Source organism: Poecilia mexicana, unplaced genomic scaffold, assembly GCF_051168715.1.
Source record: "Poecilia mexicana isolate PSO_F unplaced genomic scaffold, ASM5116871v1 scaffold_10, whole genome shotgun sequence".
Taxonomy (NCBI): domain Eukaryota; kingdom Metazoa; phylum Chordata; class Actinopteri; order Cyprinodontiformes; family Poeciliidae; genus Poecilia; species Poecilia mexicana.
In genome coordinates, this window is record NW_028263379.1 from 12313894 (window position 1) to 12336850 (window position 22957).

Below are 22957 nucleotides of genomic sequence, written 5' to 3' on the forward strand. Positions count from 1 at the left end.
TTAATTTTTCATAGAAATTTCAATCGATGACGGCCATGCTAAATTGTTTCTCAGCCATTAGCAGCCAGTACATGAGATTGACTGACAGCGCTAAAACCCTTCTCCTGACTCTGATTGGTTGTTTTTGGTCAGAGCAGTGTAGCAGCTCAGGGATTAGATGGACAAAGATCTTTTCACAGATCATCTGTCTCATAACAAGAAGATTAAAGAATCTACCTGTAACTGGAGCTTAAGCTGCCACAACAAGGTTACCTAATTGGTAAACCAGCTAGCAGCTAAGCTAGCTGAGGTCTTTTGCTGCAAACATTAACTCCTGTATTAAAATCGTTTATTTGGTGGCTTTAAATTAATAAAAGCCTGGCTGAAGTATTCACGGCGGCATTAAGATATAAATATATTTTGAAGCTACATGTTTCTGTAGCTTGAAATGGAGACAGTTTTAACAAATGTGTAAATAAAAAATAATTATATACAAGGATATCTTATATATATATATATATATATATATATATATATATATATATATATATATATATATATATATATATATATAAGCTATCCTTGTTAAAATTATTTTAACAAAGGAAAGTTCAAAGTTTTGTTCTAACGGTCCAAAAATAAAGCATTTCTTTTTTCAAAAATACCTTCTTCTTTTTTAAGCACTTTTAGCTCATTCTGTTACATTTTCTACATAGGAAGGGGTGGGTAAACAGGTCTTTAAATCATTTGCCTGGACATTTAGAGGCTCGGAGAGGATTTTTTTTTAATGATTTACGGTATAAAATAAAGCCGGACTTCCTGTCTGTACCTCACTCAGGTTTGACACACAGTCATATGACTTGTATTTCCTGGCACAGCCTGAACGACGGAGCGTCTCCTCACTTTTCTGTTTTTAAGTTTTCCTCTTCAGTGACTGAACATCCAAAACCCTCAGCGATGATGTCTCGATACGCTGCATTTGTTTTCTTCTTGTATTTCGGAGTTGGTATGTATCACCACAGATTCATTTGTTACTGAAATGTTTTTTTTAAAAAATAGAATAAAAGTTGGGATCTGTTTCTCAGAAGTGACGCGATTAAACTTATGGTCTACTCCAGGCCTTCATCGGTTAAATTTGGATAATTATATTAGGTGTTTTTGATTTTGTTTTATATTATACTCATGTGAAAACAGCAGTAAAAAACGAGTAAGACATTGAAAATGGTTCATTTGACCGCAGTCGTGATGTTTTGCAGCGGTAGCATCAGAGCTAATTGTTACCTACGTCAATGTAAAAATCCTCAAAAACATGTAGCTTTAAAATATATTTATATCTTAATGCCGCCGTGAATACTTCAGCCAGGCTTTTATTAACTTAAAGCCCTCAAATAAATAAACGATTTTAATACAGGAGTTAATGTTTGCAGCAACAGACCTCAGCTAGCTTAGCTGCTAGCTGGCTTACCGATTAGGTAACCTTGTTCTGGCAGCTTAAGCTCCAGTTACAGGTAGATTCTTGAACCTTCTTGTCGTATCTATTTAGAAGTTAAGGAAGCAGAACATATTTTAAAAATATTTGCCTGATAAATTTTGCAACGTAATACCTTCACCGAGCTAGCTGAGTTAATGTTAGCATCTTTTGGCAGCAAGTTAGCACCGTTAAGCTAAAGATTTCTGTTGCGAAGTTGACCCTTATTTTTCTGAAAATTTGTCTGTTTTAAAAAAGAAAACTTTAAAATGATGCGAAAATATATTTTCAAGTTTTAAAAGATATATTGAAGTAATTGCATAAGTTATGTTGCTAAGTTTATTTTAAAAATTGATCCATTTCCATCTTTTTTTTTTTTTTTTTTTTTTACTTGGATTTTGTCTTGCTTACTCAAGACAATAAATGTTTTTGCTCAAAGGCTGAAATGTTCTGGTTAATCCGACAGCAGTTTCTTTTTCCCTTTTGTGAGTCAGTAGATTTAATTGCGGTGTAATTCTTCTGCCCCCAAGTTAGTTTCAGTCTTATCTGCTGTGAGATTTCTGCAGCTATTTTGCAAAGTAAAATAGCTGCAGTAAGTAGCATGACTTATTGCTGCTTCTTTAGTTTCTGTTTTCAAGCAATAGGAGTTTGCTCTTATTATTTCCGCTTTTAGCCAGATAGCCACAAGCGTGCAGCAACATGTGGGGGAGGTACAGTGCTTTGTTGGTCTTTTCTCAATAGAGCTGGAAAAATGTAAATTATTCCTGCTTTGGGGAATATTTATTCACGTAATAAATAAAAAAATGTATCCTATGGGAGACTAATAAATGATCTTTGTCTAAAGAAAAAAAGCTCAGAAATTTCCATTTGCGATATTTATTGTTTGGACCAAAAACTGGACAATTAAAGTCATCTTTTTGAGTTTGGGACAATTTTGTCTACATATACTTAAGTGAGATTTTATGTGCGTTTTATTTATTTATATTGGATATTTAAAATGTCTTCCAGTTCGTGTTAAATGTTCATTAGTTTAAATTTTATTGATCCTTGAGAAGTTGTTCTTGGATTATTTTGACATTACTACTATATTAAAACAGCAGTATTATAGTTTACTGTAACTTTGTAAAATCTTGGTTTTCCAGAGCACTAGCTAGCAGTCAGCCTACTTTTACTTAAAGATTGCTTTGTAAAATTCAGCAATAGGGAGTTATGGTGTTGTAATCTCTTTTTATAGGGATATGAGCGTCCCAGGTACAGATGATGACATCAGCGCTCATTTCTCAGTAGATTGCTGCTGATTGAAGGTTTACAGTTAATCTAGAGAGCATAGCATTGCTGATCAAAGAGCTTGCAGCTGTTTGTCAGGAAGTTGTAGAGTCGCATGTTTCACACTTTTAGAGCCAAAACGGTAAAACTGACGCTGCAGAGGTGAGATTAATGGCTAATGCAGAAACCATTCAAACATCCAAGTTGTTGAAGGCAGGAAACATATAATGTTATAAATGCATATCTGTTGCTCTAAATATGTGATGTTGGTCATAAACTTTAGTGCTTGTAATTGTCCCAGATCTGCTCTCGTATGACTTTTTGTTTTGACTTCGTCTCCACCTGACCCGCACAGTAAACATTTTTTCTCTCCATTTAAAAAAAAAAAAAAGCGGGCTATAAACATAGGGGAAAGTTTGACGCTTTTGTGTATTTTTATGTTTTTGCTACCTGGAAATTCTTTGAAGCGGCTGAGTTGATGACAGAGCGTGTTGGTGAAACCTTATCGGTTATCTAAATGAACCTTGTCCTTTCTGGTAACCTACATGCAGGCTTTTAGTGCGCAGTATCAGTGGACTTTGCTGCAACTGCTGCACATATTCAGTTTTTAAACCAGTTCAAGTTTCATGACTGTCTTTTTACTGGTCCAAAGAGTCATTTTGTAGGTTTTTTTACACGACTCTGAAACCAACTTTGTAACTTTGATTGGCGCTGTTTGCTAATCTGCTGACAACAGTGTCTGTGTTGCCTGCTGCACCGTTTTAGCTCTTTTCACCCACAAAAGGAGAAGCGGGACTATAAAATCTAGCACTTGGTTTGTTTTTTTAAAATACATTCTTCAAGGTGGAACGTATTAACTCTTTTTCACGTTTTGCCATGTTAGACTTGGTCTAAAATTAATTTGAAAATAACCCATAATTCATCCTGTTGCGCTAACAAATTTTGCTGGATGATAAATTGTCCCAGAAATTATTGTGATAAATGATAATATTATTGTTTTGAGGCCATTTTCAAGCATAATGATGGGGGGGGGGGGACATTTTAATCCTAATGAACATTTAACACTGGAACTGGAAGACATTTTAAATATCCAAATTAAATAAAACATCAAATAAAATTAATTATAAAGTCTCTGAAAACTAAATTGTCCTTCAAAAGAAGCTAGTTGAGGCCAAAGCACTAAACTGAAAACTTTTGTCATACAGTTTTTGAAAGCGTGAGAAAAAACGCCAACTCATGCAAATGAAAATTATTGAGCTAATTTTACTTTATCATGCAATTAATTGATTTATTGTGACATTCCTAACCACAATCAGAGTACAAAGATAATTTCATACATTTAAAGTAAATTTAGTTGCATTATATTCTCTGCTTTGACGCTCAGAATTGACTGAGTGCTTCAGATATCCGCTGATCGTCTCTAAGATGATTGCATTGCAAACACCACTGATTGAAGGTGATTTGGAAAGAAAAATACTTATTTACATGAAGTGCAGCAGCTGACGGTGCAGAAACTAACCAATAAAATCAAAGAACGTCTCTGTTTGCTAGAACACAAATCTGTGGAATGATGTGTAAAAATAAATAAATAAATAAAAGGCAGCAGAAAGCGCTGTGGTCTTCATTATTCAGAAGCGGAAGGATTTTGAAGATTTCTCCTCAGATCTGGTGACAAAGTGGGTAATGATGGAGGAAGAGGTGACCGCTGGCTCGTGGAGGCTGAATCATCCAGCCATTCAGTGAGCATTTCTCCAGTGACTCATTTATGGAAGCGTGACCAAACAGAAACTAGGCTTCACAAACGGCAGGAAAATCACATTAAAGATCTGATTTCAAGCATAAAACCTGGAGCAGGCATGTCCAAAGTTTTTAAACAACTGTGATGTTAAAAGAAGTAAAAAAAAATGTCTTATGAAAAATGTAAAAACAAACTAAATGCGTAATACAGCTCTGGAATAAATGAAGAGCCCGCAGCACTGAACCCCGTTGAAATCCTCCTGGTTATCCACCACATGCTGATTTCTGAGTTAAAACATCAGTATTATTGTTTCTAAATTAATATGAACTTGTTTTCTTTGCATAATTTGATCTCTGAAAGCACAGAATCTTTTCTGTTATTTTGATCATTTTAGCATGGCTTATTTATTTAGGTCTGTGTAAAATGTTTGCATTAAGACTTTATAGTTGGTGTTCAGGTGTTGAGCTTTCAATAACGCATAATTATCAACTGATATTTTCAAATTTCCTGCCAACTTTAAACATTTTTTAGCTCGAACACAGCGGACCTTTGCATGAATGACTGCAGCAACCAACCACCGAGCTCAGCACGTTTTCTGGGGAAACCTTGATATGATGAATTAAAACAAACTCAATAATTTGCATGATTTTTATCATTTTTCTTTTTTTTTTTTTTTTTCCCTACCAAAAACTGTATGGTAAAAGCTTCAGTCTGGTGCTTTGCTATCAGTTAGTTTCTTTTTATTTATTTAGAGACTTTATCATTCATTTTATTTTTATTTTGTACATTTATAATGTCCTCCAGTTCAAGTGTTAAATATTCATTAAAATTGAATGTTTATTGATCTTTGACGATATGTTCCAAAACGTTATCGTTTATCGCGATATCTTCTGGGATAATTTATCATCCAGCTGAATTTATCATGGCAGGCCTAGATAAAAGTCCCTCCTTTTTACTGCTTTAAAAAAAACTTGTTTAATAAATAGTTGCACCCAATTCTACTTTGTGAAATTACTTGATGTTTGTCAGACGACAGTCGATTATCTGTCATGTTTTACTGTCACAACTTGCAACAGCTTTAATAAATCTGTAAACATTTTTGTAAAAGTTACAAACTTCAGCAGGAAAACTGAAATATTTTTGAATAATCTGTAATGTACAGAACTTTGTGCCGCTAATGTAATTTATTTTTATTGTTTTAACCAAAATAACACATCGTTTTCCTTTCAGTGTCTCATGGCATTGAGGTTGAAGTCAAGAATGACGACAAGTTGTGTCTTTATGCCAATCTGACCGTCAGCTTCTCAGTCACCTATGAAATTGCTGACAACAAGGTGAGCCACTGTACTTTGACTACACCAGTCTACTGTTTTACAGCCCTTTGGGAAGGCGCTGCTGCTTTCCTCTTATCAGGCGCCTGAGTCACATGGTTGTCACATCACTGAGGAAGCGTGAAAAGGGGAAACGACTGAGGTCACGACAAGCAGCAGATTCTTGCTGTTCAACATTTTCTTTAGTCAGTTTTCCTCATGTACATCCTTCCATTGTTTTGTTGAGTCATTTCACTTCTGGATTTCAAACGAAACGTCAGAAATCCTTCATTCAATCTATTAAGGAACAATTTAAATCTCAATGGCAAAAGTGTTAAATGTAAAGCTTTCTTTACATGACTCGCCTTGAAAAAGATGAACTGCTGGGGTTTTAAATGGATTAAAGACACAGAAAGAATAAATGTTTTTATTGCATAAGCCGATGGCGTAAATGTTTAACGATTTAAATCTCAAATTTTACTTTGTGTTTGGGCCTAAAACTGAAGATGGTTAACAGAAAAAGTAAGAAAGATAATGTTTGGTTGTATTGCTGAAACGATTAATCGATTATTGCAATACTTTTCATCTGATTTAGCAATCGATTAATCATTAAGATTCCAAAACCCACTGTGTGAAACATAGAGGTAGTAAATGGAAGCAGCTGAAAGTCTCAACTCTTTCTACACAGAATCTAAGGATGCATTGACATGAAAGTTTGGGATAATATCTGATATTTGAAAATGCTGATATTCATTCTCTGTTTGAGTCGCATTCCTTTAGTTCTCTGATGTCAAGACGACTAACATCGATATTATTGGCATTATGTCGTTAATCACTGAAAATCCTTTTTCTTTTGAGGAATGATTGCTATAATGCATCAGTCATTTGGCTCAGACACTGGGAAGAAAACAAGTGCAAATAATTATCAGGAAAACGATAGGAACTTTGTTTTTTGTAAAAGCAGTTGTAGATTTAATATTAATGTGGCTCTTGGATGTCAGCAGAAAATCTGTTGTGGAAAGAAAACAGGATTTTCCTTTTCCCTGACGAGTTTCATTCTCACAACCAACACGTGGATTTTCCTGGCTTATCCGGCTGCTGACTTCCCTAAAGCTACCGGTCACACAGTGGCATGAACGGCGCCATTCTGGGGTCTAAACCGTGTTTTATTTTCCTTCTCTAAAGACAAAATTACAATTGTTTTACACTCCTGAGGCAAAAATACTTTTAAACATGTGGGGTGAGAAGAAATCTGTTTCTGAATTTGTATTTCTGCTTTGATGTAAAGGAAAAACCAAACTTTAAATCAGTTTAGAATAAATTCCCTTTACGTTCCGACTCATGATTACTAATCGATCATTCTACCGATTTATTCTGACGATTAATCAAATTTAAAAATTGCCACTTTCTACAGATTTTTACATGTATATTTAAAGTATCCAGTTCCTTTTTTATAATGAGAAAGTAATAAATGTATTGCCTAAAATGCAGCATTCCTATAGTGAAATATTTGAACCAGCTGAAGATAAACTTGAAGTTTTGTGGAAAACATGTTTACAGACTGATGCTTTTATCTTGAATGCAATTTTTAAAAAAATATTTTTGTACAGTTTGACTTAAACACATCTCTGAATATGTTGGGGGTTTTTTTTTTCATCAAATTGACTTATTTTTGAGTTTCCAGTCACAATTGATTACTAAATTGTCAATTATTTTAGGAAAAATACATTTGCCAACAAAGATGTTTTTCTCTTAAATACAATTTTTTAAAATATTTGGTACAGTTTTGATTTAATTGCTCTGTTACCAGTGGCAGATTCCTAAAGATATAAATGAAAATGTTACTATTTAAAGGGTTCCAGTAGTAAGGAATCAAAAAGGGTTATAAATTTATGTGGAATAACGTAAAAATAAAATTGTTACTGTGAACAATGGTCTCGATTTTAGATTCCACTTTATTGGCACATTTTGTTTCCTGTCTTTAATGAACTTTCACTGCTGCATTGTTTAAAAACTTTATTAAAATACCACAGCACTGCTCAGCTTTCTGCAGGAAAATGAAATTTGTCAATAAAAGATGTGAAGTCAGAGACGGTTGAGATCAAAGAACAAGGAAGTACAAAGGAAGTTTATCAACCAGCAGGAAAACTGGGTCAAGAGGGAATAATTAGGTCAGTCTGAGGAAACATTTTGTCGTATTTATTTACAGAAGAGCCTAAATGAGCCAACAAAAGCACAAGATTATTATTTAAAGTCGAGAGCTTTGCAAAAGTTAAAATTCTGATGGGTTTTGTTCAGGTAAAGGGGGGGGAAAGCAGCCATTTTTTTTGTTTTACATTAAATAAAATTATACCAACTTTACTGAAAATGAAGTTTTTTTTATTGCATTTTTGATGTTAAATTGACTCTAGATCTAAGAATCAGATTGTTTGACATTTCTGTAATGATTCTCTGCTCTGTTTCAGAACAAAACTGTTTCATTTGAGCTTCCTGCCGGTGCATCATCAGAAGGCAGCCAATGCAACGACACAAACTCGATTCTGAAGCTCAGCTTTCTGGACGGACACTCCTGGAGCGTGGATTTCTCCCTGAAAGACAAAAACTACCAGGCAGACACCATGACCTTCGTTTACAACCTCAACGACTCAAAAGTCTTCCCGGATTCTTCATCCAATGGTAATGTCGTCTGCTTTACATGGCGCCCCCTATGGAGCATGGGGGGAATTGTTTTCTTTTGTTACTTGGCAATAAATTAGCAAATACAGCCTGGATGTTGATTTGAAATTGCACACAGACTCAGTTTGGTGCAGAAACTCATTGAAAATGGATTTATTTCATATTTATGTAGAGATGGAAATGTGCATGAAAATGTCTCGTTGTTAACCTTTAGACTAACAGACAACATGAAAATAACTTCCAAATAGCTCAGATGTGTTTTATTCTTTCTTATGAAAGTTTCTGTCTTAGAAGAGAAAATCTATGTTTGACCTGTTCTGATATAAAACATGCATGGAAAAAACCTTACAGAAACTTTATGTTGTAGCAGAAAAACTTTCTGAATTCAAGCTGCTGTGTGAACTGGTTCGTATGTTATTGTGTGGGAATGGGATACTCTTGTACGGAAGACTATAAGGGCCACTGGAAACATTTTTTTTACTTTTTTTACTTTAATCTCAGTTTCCGACTTTTTTTCCTCAGAATTTTGACTTTCTCAAAATTCAGACATTTTTCTTAAAATTTTGACTTTCTCAAATTTAGTTTTTCACTGAATTCTAACTTTTTCTTAGAATTCTGACTTTTCTCAAAATTTTGACTTTAGAGTTTTTTGGTCTCAAAATTTGGACTTTCTTTCTCAAAATTTTGATTTTTTTCTGCAAATTCTGACTCTTTTTTTAAATTGCAGAGTTCTGACTCTTAATATCAGAATTTTGACTTTCATCTCAAATTTTTGACTTTCCTTTGAATTCAGATGTTTTTTCCTCAAACTTTGTTTTTTTTTTTTGGTCTCAAAATTTGGACTTTCTTTCTCAAAATCTGTACGTTTTCCTCTAAATTTGGACTTATTTTTAATTCCAGAGTTCTGAGTCTAATATCAGAATTTTGACTTTCATCTCAAAGTTTTGACTTTTTTTTTTTCTCAAACTTTGGATTTTGTTTAATGCAGAATTCTGATTTTAATCCTCTGAGATCAAAAACCAGAATTCTTTTTTCAGTGCCCCTAATCTTCTTCTGTACTTTTTCAATTTAACACAAGTGTTACCCCATTTATTTAGTCTTTCTTAAACGAAATAAACTCAGATGAGCTGCTGAACTTCTTCCCCTGCTTGTAGGAACTGTCACCGTGACGACAAAGCCTGACATTACAGACGTCGGCGTGAACACATCCTACTCGTGCAAAAGTAAAGACACGCTCGTCGCTTCGCTCCAGGCCAACATGACTCTGTCGGACGTGCTCATACAGGCCTTCATCGTCGGCGGCAACAGGAGCAAGAACCGTAAGAACCGCCGCCTCTCGCCCTCCTCCAGGCTCAGACCTTCACATATCAAGTTCTGATCCGATCTCTGTTTTCCAGTAACGACCTGCCCTGCGGACACACCCGTCACTCCCACTCCCACTCATGTCACCAACGCTACCACTGTGGCGCCGGTCACCAACGCTACCACTGTGGCGCCGGTCACCAACGCTACCACTGTGGCGCCGGTCACCAACGCTACCACTGTGGCACCCCCCACCACCCCCACTCCCACTCTGCCCACTCCCACCGTGGGGAATTACTCCATCAGGCACGACGCCAACAGCACGGCCTGCCTGCTGGCCAACTTCGGCCTGAGGATCGGCTTCACTCAGAACAAGGTGCGTTCAGAGCAAGAGGAGCATAAATTTACTCAAGTGAAAGTAAAAAGTATTTATCAGAGAAAGTATCTGGTAAGAAGTCTACTCAAGTACTGGGTTAATAATTAAATTATCAATCAATTAATATTAAAAATGACATCATCAGACGCCCCGAAATGTAAAGTTAAGTGGAGATTTTGATGTTTTACAGATTAAAATAAAAATAATTCATGATATCACAACAAAAAAAGAGCAAAAGACACTTTTTAATAAATTAATTTGTTTCAATATAAAACTTTAACAAACTCTGAAAGCCTGTGTGTGCCATTTTTATTTATTTTGGCTAAAACATGAGAACGGACATTTTACTCAACGAAGAGTAGAAATACTTAATCATAAAATTACTGACGTAAAAGTAAATGGTACAAAGTACTAAAATACTCCTAAAAGTACTTTAAAAAAATATTTACTCAAGTAAATGTAGTTAAATAACACACTCAGAGCAATAATTAAGCCAAAACTGTACAGAAATATAAACATTTTGCATTTAAGATACAAAAAAAAATGTTTTTAGCTGTAAATATTTTCTACCTTGATCTTTTCATTTGTCAGTTTTGGCTTCATCCAGTTCAGATTCTGTAAAAAAAAATCTCCAATTAAACACCTTTTGGATATTCAGTTATTGATCAATTAATCTAAAAAATAATCAACCCTTCACTGTATTGATGTTAAATTAGCTGAACTTTTTACATGTTAAAAATATTTATTTTTTTGCTGCAGATGCATCAGGAGAACACCAAAGCAACGCTGCTATTGTATTTTAGGCAATAAAATGTTTTCATTAAATGTTTGATTTGTATTTTCAATATTTAAAATAAGCTTAAGTAGTAAAATGAAAAATATGCAGAATGTGCCAGAGATTAAATAATTAATCGAGATGAATCAATTTATTTAAAGAGTTGACAACTAATTTTGTAATCAATAATCATTAACTGGAGTATATTGGCTCAAAAAGGGCATTTGCTGATTAAACAACATATTCAAAGCAGCTTTTAAGCCAAAAATGTATTTTAAAAATTAATCGAATAGTTTTAGCATCTTTTAATGCCTTTGTAATGTAAAGATAAACGGCTAAAGTTCTTAAATTAAAAATCTGCAGAATATTTAAATTTTTATGTGATGATCGATTACTAAAATAATTAACGCATACGGTGGCTTTAAAAGGTATTCGTCCTTCAGATTTATTATTTTTATTACGTTTATAAATCAATCATAACCAACGACATTTTTGACAAATAAAATTACAAAATAAAATCATTTCAAACACTGTAAATGTCTAGCAGTAGTTTGGTAATAGTTTATCTTTATAGTGGTTTTTATTCTGTGTTCAGAAGTATCAGGAGGTGAACTTTGACCCTCCGACTGAAGTTTCTGGAAGCTGTGGAGTCGACAACAGCGAGCTCATCCTGGTGTCCAACAACATCACCGTTTCCCTCTCATTCTACAATGCAAGTTTTATAAACTCATCGTTTTGTTTGTTGAAGCTTATTTCTGTCTTATACATACATTTCCAGCAGTATCTTTAATTTAATTTCTTAAATAAAAGGTGAAAATCAAATGTTCAAATATGTTATTGCATACACTGCAAAAACGGATCTTAAGTCTTTTTTAAGTCAAATATCTTGGTTCACACAGTTTATCTTGCGAAACATTTTCAGAAATAAGGGAGAAAACAAGAATCTGCTCTGCAAAAACAAAATATCAGGTGTTTTTGGTCAAGTGTAAATATCTTAGTTTTGTCTCATTTCAAATTTACCAACTTATAAGTAACTTTCAGCAATAAATATGAGTTGGTTTTGAGTAAATAATTCCCTAATATTGATGGAAAAAGTACTTGTGTCACTTATAGATTATTTCACTTATAACATGGAAAAATGTAAAATAATCTGCCAATGAAATAAGGAATGATTTTCTTAAAACAAGCTTCTATTTATTGCTGAAAAGTAACTTGTAAGTTAGTTTTGTCTCATTTAAAGTTTACTGAGATATTTGCACTATAAAATCTACTTGGGAATATTTTGTGCTTTTGCAGGCCAGATCCTTGTTTTCTCCCTTTTAGTGAAACTTTTCACATTCAGACTCAGTTCTGCTGCTCTTTAGATGTTTTTACTGCATGTTATGAGAGGAAATGCTGTGTGATCTCTTTACTCATCAGCAAACATATTAAAAGTTATCAGGTTTTATGTTCTGCTATAAAAATGTGAACCTCACAGAACGAAACAGGAAGTAAGAAATTTGGAGCTTATATGATCATTTTAACTTCTCGACCATAAAACAGAGGGGAAGTTTTACTAATCCGATACATCTGCACACTCGGCATCAGACACTTTATCTAAATCAGGGGTGGCCAAGTCCAGTCCTCGAGAGCCACCATCCTGCAAGTTTCAGATGCATCCCTGCTTCAACACACCTGAATCAAATGAATGGCTCATTATCAGGCCTTTGTAGAGCTGATCCCGGTCTGTTGGAGTAAGGATACTTCTAAAACTTGCAGGATGGTGGCTCTCGAGGACTGGACTTGGCCACCCCTGATCTAAATAAATTATTTTCAATCTTAACAGGACACAAAGAAATTCCGCCTCCATGCAGTGAACGTCACCATCAACTCCAGCTCCGGTATTTATTACCCGTATCCACTCAGAAACAACCTGCAGGTTTGGTGCTGAGCTTCCTGTGTGTCGCCCTGCAGGGGTTTTTGCTCAGAGCAGCGCCAACCTGAGTCTGTGGGAGGCGGCGGTGGGAAGCTCCTACATGTGCAACAAGGAGCAGAACTTCACAATCACCAGCCTGCTCTCCTTCTACACCTTCAGCCTGCATGTGCAGCCGTTCGGCGTGAAGAACGGCCTCTACAGCACAGGTCAGTTATCTCTCATCTAATGGACTGAGTTCATATTAATGCTCTCTGTTACTACGTGGAAGCTGCAGTTCATTCTTTGCACATTTATTGCAAATAATTTCATTTAAAACACAAAAAATTCAGTATTTTCATTATGTCATGACTTGTTTTTCACCTTTTTTTTGTTAAAAACTGAAATTTTAATGTATTTTATTGGGATTTTATGTCTTATACCAACAGAAATTAGCATTCAGTTGATCTGAAAAGTGTGGCATGCTTTTAACGATTTTTACTGGACGATAAATTTTTCCAACGATGTTTTGAGACCATTTTCTAGCAATAAAGTAAGAAGAAAACTTTCTCAGAGGTCAATAAATTTTAACTTCTAATGAAAATTTAACTCTGGAACTGGGAGACATTTTAAATATCCAAAATAAATAAACGACAGAAACAACAAATTAAATAAATTATGAAGTTTCTGTAAGCAAAATTATCCTTCAAAAAAAGATGGTTGAGACAAAATGACAGACTGAGACTTTTATCATCCAGTTTTTGGTAAAAAGAAACGATAAATCAAAAAAATGGAAACTATTGATCTCATTTTAATTTATTAATTGATTAATTACATTTATAGTCCCGCCACCGATTTCTTGCTGATCTGGAGAAACGACTTTCACTTTGGCACAGTGTCTCTTTCAGCTTTGGTCTGCAGTCTTTCCACAAACACTGAATTAGATTTGGTTCTGAACTTTGACTAGGCCACTCTAACTCCTGAAAAGTCAGAAAGATTGTATGTTTAGGGAGAACTTCCACATCAGTCTTAAGTCATTTGCAGTTAAAATGTTGCTCGGCAGCGCTCTGTTTACAGAGATGATAATGGCCGTCGCCGTCGATTGATCGATTTTAAAGTTATTCAGCGATAAGCGCAGGCGTATCGTCACAAGGTCATCGTTTTCCATTTAAAGCTCCTTTGAAAGCGTTGCACTGCTTGTTTCATTCATTTTTTAAGTCTGGATTTACGCCCTTCGGCTTCTTCTGCTGCAGAATTTTGACACGTTTCACCTCAAAAATGCGACATGGCCGTTCAGACTGCAGACTTTGAATACGACACGAATGGAAGTGACACAAATCAGATTTTACCAGATGTGAAAAGATCAGAATTCAGATTGCGGTGTAAAAATTGTTTTTAGGGGAATCGGTGTAAATTGTGACATAAAATCCCATTAAAATGCAGTGAAGTAATTTCTTGTTGGACATGTAAAAGCGGTGTGAAGAGTTTTGCTGCTCGGTTTTGTCCCATGATGGTGAATAATGTGTTTCTGCTTTGTTCTTGCCTCTGTTTTGAATTGAGGAAAATGAGAAACTGAACTTTTCCACCTGCTGACTGACTCTCCTTTTTATCTGCAGCCCATGAATGTTCATTGGATGACCCCAGCATCTTAATCCCAATCATTGTTGGTGCTGCTCTGGCTGGCTTGATTCTCATTGTAGTGATCGCTTACGTGATTGGTCGAAGAAAGACCCATGCTGGATATCAGACCCTTTAAATCCAGCGTGCGTTCGCTCCTCACATGTCACGGGATTCCCAAGCCTGGTCCTTGGGTTTGATCTGGCAAATCTATTTAAGATTGAAAAATCATTTTAGTATCAGCTGGTGATAAAATTAAGTAGAAGAGAAAAAACTTGATCAAATTGAATCGGCCCAAAGATGAATTTGATGTTTTCCTCAAGGACCAAACTTGTTTCTCCCCTGGTTCGGTTTGTTTTTGTCCTTCCCATTTTGCTTCTTGTTGATGCTAAAGTTCAGGTGAACAGCAAAGCTCGTTTTCTGTGTGCAGAAACGCCTGAAGATTTATGACCTCTGGTCAGTTAGTCTAGTTTTTCGCACAAGATCTTCAGCTTTTATGATCCTGCACTTTGCTCAGCACACATTCCCTCCCTCGTTTTGTTTTGTTCTTTATGGTTTTTCTTTTCACCCCAATAATTATCAAATCGAAATATTCGAGCTGCTTTCTGTGTTTATTTCCAGAATTTCACTAACACGGGTGAGTGAGGTGGGTTTCGGACCCGTGTTGATCCCTGTAGAGCAGGAGAAGTCTTTGGATTTATTTCAGACTTTGAGGCTCTGTTCATGTTATCAGAGCATAAGGAGATATTGGGGTCATTATAGATTAAAAAGGAAGTAAAAACTGACCACAGAGGACTGAATTGTCAAAAAAACTTTTGTAGAATAATTTCACATATTTACAAGAGAACTTGGATATTCTCAAATGTCCAACATAAATTTGCAAAAAAGAATTTCAGTCAAATTTGTTTAAAAAACATTTTTCTGAAGAAAACTTATTTATTTGACTTATAAAGTCAGATATTTGCAACAAAAAGTGACCAGAGTCTTAGGATTATGTGGTAAATTCATGAGAAATGTATCTGAATGTTGGATCTAAACTGCAAAAACACCAAAAGTATTTCTAGTCGACATTCTAGTGCAAATATCTCCGTTCACTTTAAATAAGACAAAACTAACTTAGAAGTAACTTTTGGCTGCCATGTCTCACCAAGAAAGTTACTGATAAGTTATATTTGCATCAGAAACTAAACTAAAAATACTTGGTCATATTCTGTTTTTGCAGTGCAGACTCTTAAACTTTTTGGAAAATATTCAGATACGATTCTCCTAAACCTTCGACTTTGGTCGCTTTTTGTCAGTTTTTGTTTTTTTTCTGAACAAATTTGACTTATTTTGTAACTTTATGCCTTAAATCATAAAAACAGAGAATATCCCCTTTATTTTGTTAATATGTGAAATCTCAATTTCATTCTTTTTGGCTTAAGTCTACTCCTCCATGGCCAGTTTTTTTTTCATTCTTTTATCTGAAATGTCTCCAATACTCCGCCTATGACTGTAAAGCCAGATTATGACTTGACTTCAGATATTCATCAGATAATTTACGCATCTGATTCAGATTTAAAGTGTAAAGAAAGGAAGCCATTGTTAATTTAACCTGTGAGTCTTTTTATTTTTATTTTTGCACACACTCCAATAAGAGCAAACTAGAACGAAATAATCACTTTTTCTTTTTTATTTAATCAACAAACACATGGTGGCATTAGAGTCAGAAAAGGGAAATCAAATGTTTCACTTTCGCTGCGAATCATTCTGGAATCAGGATGTTTGCACAGAAATGCACTAAGAGGGTTTTTATGTTGCTTGTCTAATTTTCTCACCTGTGTTACAATCAGCTGGATGAGAGGACGCTTACGGTCCTGAAAACCTTTCACATTGTCTTTGAATATTTGTGACAAAGAATAAAAAATCTAGATGACGCTTTAGAGAAAATAACAGGAAATGATATCGCTTGTGTTTTTGTTTTTTGATGAGAGTTGAAAGGCCAGGAGCTGTTTCACTGCTGCAAAGATTAAAAACTGGAAATAATAATGAGCTGGAGTTTATTTTTCAAAAAATGGTTTCAGTTTATATTAGCGATGCACCAGTTACACTGCAAAAACTCAAAATTACCAAGTATTTTTGTAGTTTCCAGTGTAAATATCTTAAAACGCCTGAACTATGAAAACCAGCTTGGCAACATTTATGTGCTTGGTTTGAGTGAATAATTCCTAAATATTAATTTGTAACAGTCCTAGTTCCACTGACAGATTATTTCACTTGTAACATGTAAAAAATCGTATAAATTAAATTATCTGCCAGTGGAAGTAGGACTTTTAAATCAATATTGAGGAATTATGGATTTAGAACAAGATCTTATTTTTTTCTGAAAGTTACTTGTAAGGTAGTTTTGTCTCATTTTAAATGCAGTGGAAACTAGACCAAAACACTTAGTAATATTTTGTGTTTTTGCAGTTTAGAACCTTTCTTTGATGTCTGATAAACTAATTCCTATTTTTACTGACTATATAATATTATGCATATTAATAAAATATAATGTATTCTATTTCCCATCCTCAGATGCCCTGATTGTTAATTTTCCTGAATGATATAAACCAATTTTCTTTAATATTCTACCTGCTAATTTAGGAATTTTCATATTATAACAGAGGAAAAAAGTGCAGCAGGTTATTTAAAGTATTTTAAATTAAACATGCAATTATGGAATAAGATTACATCTGATTTCAATTACATTCTTTTGAATTTTATAAAAAAATTATCAATAAACATCCTTCAACTCTAACTAGGTTAATCACAGATCAGAGTACAAAAATTATCCAGTTACAATCTCCAGTTGGTGCAGCTCTAGTTTTGTTTAACTTGTATCATATTAACTTCTGCTGAGTCTGATGTAGGTTTCATTAGATTTCCAGCATATTTAATCTGCTGCCACGTTTGTTCATATAATCTCTAAAATTTTCCATTTAAAAACACAAAGTTCTCTCCGTGCAGGAAGTCATTGATTGTCAGGATTAATTGAGGTTAGGAGCAGCTTCAGGCAGGAAGTGTTTCCATAGCGACGACTGTACCTGTCCATCAGTTTCTACACTGCAAAAAATCAAAACTCTTACCAAGTGTTTTTGTCTATAGCTTATAGTACAAACATTTCAGCACATTTGAAATGAGACGAAACTTACAAGTAACTTTGGCAACAAAGGAGATTATATTAAGTCAACAATTCCTTAATATTGATGGAAAAAAAGATATTTCACTTGTTTTAAGTGAAATAATCTGTCGGCACCTTTTTGAAAATTTTTAATGAATTGACTCAAACCAACCTCCTATATTTTGCTCTTTAGCTATTTTTTTTTTCCAGTGTACTCAGATTTTTGCACTAGAAGCTACGGAGAAAAAATACTTGTTACGGTTTTGTGTTTTTGCAGTGTGCTGTGCATTGTTTGTGCTGATGAAATTTGCTTTCACAGGTTTATTGTACATGTGTACGAATAACTGCTTTTTAATCAAAAATGAGCTTGGATTATTTTTTTTTTGCCTGTCTTTTGCTTGTGATTTGTGTCTTGTGTAAAAACTGCCTTAAATATAAAGATGTTCCTGCAGCACCAATAAAGCTTTTAACTGGACTTGTTTAATTCCAACTCGATAAAATAAACTGTTATTCTCAGATTCTGTCATAATTGAAATAAAAGGGAATCTGCTGCAGGACCGTCTCTGTTGACGTTATTTTGCTATTAGCTGCATCACGTTTGATTTGTGTCAATGAAGCGTTTTTAGTATTTTCAATGGAAATAAAAATGTTTGAAAATGTACAGAAGGGATTCCCTGTTGTTTATGCTTTCTATTTGACTAACTGCTTCCTTTCAGGTGTTTTCTTCTTTAAGTGGGTGAGACATTCACGTGTGTGCTCTCTTCATTCCCGTCTAGCTGAGGAATGCCCGACTGAGGAGAGCTACCTTGTTCCCATAGCTGTCGGCGTTGCCCTGCTTGTTCTCATACTTATTGTTCTGCTGGCTTATTTCATCGGGAGGAAGAGAAACATGGCGTCGGGCTACCAGTCTTTCTGATCTTACTCCTCGTTTAGAGCTGCAGGGGGTGGCCGCCGCCTTAATTAAATCGCTGCTTTTTCACTAATTGGTGACGAGAAAAGCGTAATCTGTGTTTTGTTCTGTTAACTTATGGGTCTTCTGGTTGTCTTTTAGCTTTGTATAAAGACTGGAAACACGCTTGATTTACTCAAAACTACCAAACAAAAATTGGAGGTGATTCCCAGAAATTGCACTTAAATATTATTTAGAGCTGGTTGCAAAATGGCCGCTGCTGTTGCACACAACCGAAACTATAAACATGGATCATTAAATCTCTCTAAACAAAACTATTACCCTTAAAAAAAATTAATTAATTAATCGGAATGGTGGGCATCCGTAACTAACGATTATGGCGGTTGCTATGACAACGAAACAAGCCACAAGCTTGGAAAGAGTTATCACCTCGTTCTTTTTTAACCTAAAACGGTATAAGTACATTAAAAGTATTGATTACAATTTTTAAGTACTTTCTTTTTGTTGGTCTTGAAGTCATAGTTCGTCTTTTTGCTACTCTTGCCTAACAGCAAGATGGCGGTTCAGCAGCGCGGATCACTTCCGGTTCAAAAGTTTATTTTTAAGCTAGTGAATTGTTTTTTGTTTTTTTTTATCTATAAATTTTGTGATGACTTTTCTTTAGTTAATTTTTTTTATTTTTTAGACTACTTTCACAAGAAACCATTAAGTTCAGCCAAAAAAAGCAGCAGCAGCAAACATTCATGTTGTGTTCGGATCGAGCTGTTTCCAGTTTTTACACTCAGTTTTTGGCATAATGTTTAATCTGACAAACTTCAGTGAGTTAATTTTCTCAAACTGAATTCGGCAGAAATAATCTGCCTTTTTGTGTTTTTCTCCCTAATCCGCTTTGCATCGCTTCCATCTTTTCATAGGTCGTTTGTGTCCTGCTGCTTCTGGCTTTGTTTCTAATCGTTTATTTCCAACCCAAATCGTCCTCTAACTTCCTGCTGAGGCGCTAACTTCCTGTCTGTCTGTCTCTCTCTGTCTGTCTGTTAGCTGAGGAATGCTTCCTGGACTCTGATTTGAGCTTTTTGGTGCCCATCGCCGTCGGCGTGGCCCTCAGCTTCCTAATCATCCTTGTGCTTATCTCTTACCTGATTGGTCGGCGGAAGAGCCGCACTGGTTACCAGTCTGTTTGAGTCCAGGTCTGCTGCTTCTGCTTCTTCTCCCTGTTTTCCCACCCTTTCTGCTCTTAAATTAAAAAAACAAAACAAAAACAAAATACACCTGCATCAAAAAGCTTCCTGGATTTTTCTCAGTTTTCCTCCGAGGCAGTGTCTCCTTGCAATAACCTTTTAGCTTATTTCCCACATCCAGCTTCAGCTGGTTTTGTTTAGCTTTTTTGTTCTGACAAAAGTGACTGAATCAAGCACTAAAACATTTATGATCGATGACAAATTGTTTTAATATAAACTGCATGTTAAAAGAAAAAGATGGCTATATGGCTGTGAATTGGCCTTCCACACTGCAAAAACACAAAATCTTAAGTAATTTTTGTCAGGGGTTTTTAGTGCAAACATCTTAGTTCACTTAAATTACGATAAAACTAAGTAATTTTCATCCAGTTTTAAGTCAATAATACTTAAATATAGATGAAAAAATTCTAATTCCACTAGCAGAATTTTTTACTTTTGACGATGGATAAATGCCTTGCTATGTAAGTTAGTATTACTAATGTATAATACATACAAGTTACTAATACGAACATAATCAGCTTTCAGCAAGGTATAAGAGCTTCTTTTAAGTCAATAATTACTTAAAATTGATTAAAAAAGAACTAGTTCCATTGGCAGATTATTTCACTTATAACAAAATTTATTCTGATGTTTTAAGAGAAATTATCTGCCAGTGGAACTTGTACTTCTTATCAATATTAAGGAATTATTTACCTAAAACCAACTCCTATGTCTTCCGAAAAGTTACTTGTAAGTTTTTTTTTTGTCTTATTTCAAATGTACCAAGAATATTTAAGATTTAGTTTTTGCAGTGCACTCTCTTCCCTTCCTAAACCAGAGAGGCTTTTTGCTCTCACTTTCTGTGCTATATTATAGTATATGTGTAAATTAATCTCTTGTATAGAATGACAGACATTGATTTTTGATGAATGTAAGAGCAACCTTATTTCTCAGATGTCGGTTTTCCACAGATTTGTTTTCGCCTCCATGTAACACGAATGAACAGCTAAACTTGTTGCGCATATTCTCACCGGGTGAAAGGGAAAATAATGTAACAGACACTTTACCAGCATCAGGACCAGTTTTATTTCTCTTTTATTTGTAGTTTTTGTCACTCTTGAATTTTGTTGAAATGCTCACATAAAGTATGTTGGAAATTAATTTGATTACAGTGTTGTTTACTTTTAAATCTGGGATTTAACATCTGACAGCAGGAACCGTTTAACATTAAAGAGAGATTATTCCCCTCAAACTCATCTGTGCATGTTGGGTATTCAGAAATCAGTTTTGGAGACCAAATAAATTTTCTTATATAAAGTGAAATGTATTTATAAAGTCAACTAGCACCAAAAGTGTTACACAGCAAGAAAAGAAAAAACATTACAATAGAAGACATTAAAATAATACCGGCACTAAAATAAAAAAGGGGAATAGATGTCACTAAAGTGACTCACTTTCTTAAAGGCCAAGGAGCAAAAATGTAAGATTGAGGGATTTAAAAACAGTTACTGATGCACTGCAAAAACACAAAATCTTACCAAGAATTATTTTCTTTTTGTCTAGTTTCTAGTGCAAATATGTTAGTACACTTGAAATGAGATGGGACTAACTTACTTTAAAAATTAGACCAAAAAAACAACTTGGTGACATTTTGGTGTTTTTGCAGTGGTGCTGTTAAAACCACACAATCTAACCTGAGAATCTTAAATTTAACCCTATAAACCATCAGGAAGTCATTAAACAGTGGAAAGAATTGGTGCAAAATGCTTTTGTATTCGTACACACTGCAAAAAAACAAAATATTACCAAGTATTTCTGGCCTAGTTTCTAGTGTAAATATCATAGTGCACTTGAAATAAGACAAAACTAACTTACAAGTAACTTTTCAGCAAGAAATAGGAGCTTATTTTAAGTCAATAATTCAGTAAAATTAATTGTAAAAAAATACAACTTCTATTGGCAGATTAATTCACTTAAAACATGAAAAAAATAACTTGTAATAAGTAAGATAATCTGCCAATTGTTCTAGTACTAGTACTTCTAGTACTAATCAATATTAAGAAATTACTGACTAAAAAACACTTTCATGTCTGGCTAAGAAGTTATTTAGTTAGTTTTGTCTCATTTCAGTGTACTAATATATTTTCACTAGAAACTAAGTAAAAACACTGGTGATATTTTGCATTTTTGCAGCGTACCTGTTCTGAACGCACAGCAGCAGCAGGGAAAAAGAGTAGACTTCCTCCCGTGACGTCTTTGCCCATAAATGGTCCGGGTACGAATCTTTACAGCTGCCAATGATGTGATTTGATTCTCTTTCAAACTCATTTAAAGTTTTATAAAGATGTTTTTTGACAAAGATAAAAACTCATTTTAATTTTAAGCCACATTTAACCTGTATTTTGATTTAATATGCAGTATTTTAGAAGAAGGATCTGCTTTGTTCTTCATTACTGGTTTCTGATGGGAACATATTTGTACCAAAACGAGCACGGACCCAGCGCCGCCATTTCTCCGTTCTTTGAGCGTTTTTCATCCTCACACCTCTGCAGTTTCCGTGCCTTTCTGTTGAGCACCTCACCATGAGCTTCTGATGGAGGAATGTGACACGTTAGGCTCGTTTTAACACGAGTGGGGAACAAATTCAGTAATAAAGTTCATTTCTTGTTTTGTATCTCTGTTCTTCTGCTGTGTATTTATTGGGAGTGAAGGAGTCTTGTGACTGAATTGAGCTCAAAGGTTGGGAACTAAAGCCTGAAGTCATGTGGAAGCTCAAACCGTGTTTTGGACTTTGTTCAGTTTGGTTCTTTAATCATCTGTGTTGTACACAGAAGCCTGACACATTCCAGCCACAATTTCAGTCTGACTGATAAATTATCTTGTTTTTGTCTGAAGCTTTTAGTTGATATCTTGAATATTGTTATCCATAATGACATGGAGCAAACATCCAACATGTAGAGTTCTGTAAAAATATAAAAGGTGTGAACAATACAGATTTTCACACTTAAATCAGATCTACCAAAGATAACCTGGGTAAGGAGCTCAATTGGGGCCATAAAGTTTGTTCAAAAGAAAAAGAAATCCAAAAGTGAAAGAAAAAACATGAATATGAAAAGTATTTTTGAACATTTTTATTCAAATTCACATCATTTTTTTTCTAGTTTTAAAACATTACTTTTGTTTCAAAGCTTTTTTTCAGTTTTAAAGTTGTTGTTTTTTTCATTTGAGCAAACCTTATAGCCCCAATTTAGCTCCATACCTGAGTAAAAACAATGATTTTCAGGTCATGA

General features: G+C 34.6%; 1 protein-coding gene across 2 annotated transcripts; it reads left to right on the plus strand.

The window, feature by feature from the left end:
* The first annotated feature begins 800 nt into the window (after positions 1-800).
* On the plus strand, positions 801-22341 carry lamp2 (lysosomal-associated membrane protein 2). Of its 2 annotated transcripts, none has more exons than XM_014982796.2 (9): positions 801-985; positions 5682-5785; positions 8227-8437; positions 9592-9756; positions 9835-10115; positions 11486-11602; positions 12716-12770; positions 12844-13011; positions 18317-22341. In XM_014982796.2, exons 1-9 carry the CDS (start codon positions 835-837, stop codon positions 18454-18456), a joined length of 1392 nt encoding a protein of 463 aa, XP_014838282.2. In that variant the 5' UTR covers positions 801-834; the 3' UTR covers positions 18457-22341. The 2 variants fall into 2 exon arrangements, with proteins under 2 accessions (XP_014838282.2, XP_014838281.2); XM_014982795.2 differs by lacking the exon at positions 18317-22341 and adding an exon at positions 14398-18206 and having other exon boundaries at positions 803-985.
* Positions 22342-22957: the final 616 nt, after the last annotated feature.